Source organism: Penaeus chinensis, chromosome 5, assembly GCF_019202785.1.
Source record: "Penaeus chinensis breed Huanghai No. 1 chromosome 5, ASM1920278v2, whole genome shotgun sequence".
Lineage (NCBI taxonomy): Eukaryota > Metazoa > Arthropoda > Malacostraca > Decapoda > Penaeidae > Penaeus > Penaeus chinensis.
This window is the reverse complement of record NC_061823.1, coordinates 39,558,325-39,560,824: the sequence shown is the minus strand read 5'-3', so window position 1 is coordinate 39,560,824 and position 2,500 is coordinate 39,558,325. Positions and strand designations below refer to the sequence as shown.

At 40.2% G+C, this 2,500-nt stretch overlaps 1 protein-coding gene across 1 annotated transcript in view; it reads left to right on the top strand.

Annotated features, from left to right (window-relative positions):
• LOC125025711 overlaps nucleotides 1-1,858 on the top strand; it is an 11,331-nt gene extending 9,473 nt beyond the window's left edge. The window contains exon 3 of the mRNA XM_047613853.1: nucleotides 338-1,858. Within this exon, the coding sequence (XP_047469809.1) occupies nucleotides 338-540 (203 nt within the window). The 3' untranslated portion in view covers nucleotides 541-1,858. The remainder of the gene's footprint in view (nucleotides 1-337) is intronic.
• The last annotated feature ends 642 nt before the right edge of the window (nucleotides 1,859-2,500 follow it).

Genomic DNA, 2,500 nt, shown 5'->3' with positions numbered 1-2,500 from the left:
TCCTCCTCCTCCTCCTCCTCCTCCTCCTCCTCCTCCTCCTCCTCCTCCTCCTCCTCCTCTTTGTGTTTCTTTATTTCTTTTGTTGGCATATCATGTGATAATTCTAATTAAGATAGTAATGATAACATTGTTATTATGGTCATTGCCATCATCATCATGTACACATTCTGACATGCAGCAGAATGACAAACACGTCACGTCTTCCATCCATCACCACAAGCCTCCTGTGTTTATAATTACCCAGTAGTACCATCACAATAGCACCTTGGGTTATCGTCATCCCAGCGCCACCTTCCCAACCCTCGTCTCCTTCTCAGGCTCTTTCCTGTCCTTCCAGATGACTCTCCCAGCCACCTCAGTCTCGGCCTTGGCCTGGGCATCACCACCATTGTCTTAGTGCTCGTGGCGCTGGCCATTGCCCACAGAAGATACGGAATCCTCTCGGGGGTCTGCCGCCGCCTCCCCACGCTGCACCTGTTCGGCAAGAGAGGGGAGGAGTTCGTCGTAGACAGCGGGGACGACGACAGTCCTATTGTATAATGAAGGGAGAAGGAGGAGGAGGGAGGGGGAAATGTGAGGGGAGAAGTAGGGGAGAGGGGGGGGGGTGGAGGGGCTTGGTTTGGGGGGACTCTAGAGAAGCAAGGAACACTAGTGAAGGAACTGATGGTGTGTGAACGGAAGTGGAAAAGGAGAAAGTGTTGTGAGAGAAAGAATGCCTTGTTTTTTCTTTTTCTGTAAAGAGAAGTGCTAAAGAAATGATTGTCCATTTTTACTTTTTTTTCTTTTCTTTTCTTTTAGGTGTCCATACCCATGATTTTTGTGATACTGTTTGATCTTGGGAGTCTTTCAAATGTTTGATCGAGTTCTCAGCAGGTTACATTGTCGTCTGGTTATGCCGATCACGTTTGTACTTATCAACGAAGAAAATGGGTTGTCTTTTAATGAGGTCTGTTGTATGTGTTGGATTTCCTTTGAAATTGCAGACTTCTCTCTTTTAATTTTGTTGTATGTATTCATTATAAAAAGAATTTTACATATATATACACACACATAAATATATCTATTATAACTTTATGTCACGTGAATGATAAGCTTTTGTACCATTGATGTTTTTAGCAGTGTGATTTTATATACATATATATATATATCTTGATTTTAAGTTATTAAATGTAAGAGTATGTATGAACCGGAATCTCAATATAGAGATTAATCTCAGTAGGGATACATATGACTTATTGTCATTCAGTGATGGAGGAAATTGCTTTGAGTTATTTTATGACCATATACTGGTATGTCTCTGAGGAAGAGAAATGAAAATGACTTTAGAATCACCGTTTTTATTGTTACTATCAGTACCATTAATAGTATCCGTATTATTGATAGTACTATTTTGTTATCATTGCTTTCATCAAAGAGCGTTTCAAGGGTTGTACGCCAGTAGATGGAGGAATATAAGTCGCAAAACTAGAAAAAGAATATGTTTACAGATTGATTATATTCATCCTCCTTTCTTTTCTGTATTTTAACGTCTGATCGTATTCCACTTTTAGTCAGAAAGTTTTCTCTTGATTTTTTAAACTTAGACATTTTAGTATTTTACAAGAGGCATGTAGAGCTGAAGGTGTGTTTATTCAGAGAAATTGCTTAATGATTAATGTAACTGAAGTGGGAGAGAAAAAGAAAACAAGCCAATTGGTAAGGATCATGGTATTCAGGAAGAGCAAAAGAAGTGACTGAGAGACAGACTGACTGACTGACTGACTGACTGACTGACTGACTGACTGACTGACTGACTGACTGACTGACTGACAGACAGACAGACAGACAGACAGACAGACAGACAGACAGACAGACAGACAGACAGACAGACAGACAGACAGACAGACAGACAGACAGACAGACAGACACACACAGACAGACACACACACAGACAGACACACACACACACAGACAGACACACACACAAAGACACACACACACACACACACACACACACACACACACACACACACACACACACACACACACACACACACACACACACACACACACACACACAGAAATGAATTGACGATATAGAAAAAAACCTTCAAGTCAGTTGACTGACTAGAGCGTTCACACCTGAATCTCTGAATCTCTCTCACAACCTTTCCAGCTCAGGTTAGGAATTTTGCAAATAACTCCTATAATCCAGCTTTGGCTTATGATGGTGCTGCAGTTGTAACATCCCCATACTAGGAAGGGAATTCGCACATCATAGTCGTAAACAGTAAGTCTTAGCATAAAACTGGGCTATTTTTGGCTGTTAGGAGATTAACTGTTAGGATAAAGAGGCAAGGTTAATACCATAAGGGGACAAGGGAAACCCGGACTCTACGCTGAGTTAGGTTGTGATTAAAGCAAATGGCAGTGAATTTGATTTTTTATGTGGTTATTTGTTTGTTGTCGTGTTATTATTATTAATTCATTTTATTTATTTTTATTTGTTATAATTTTTTTT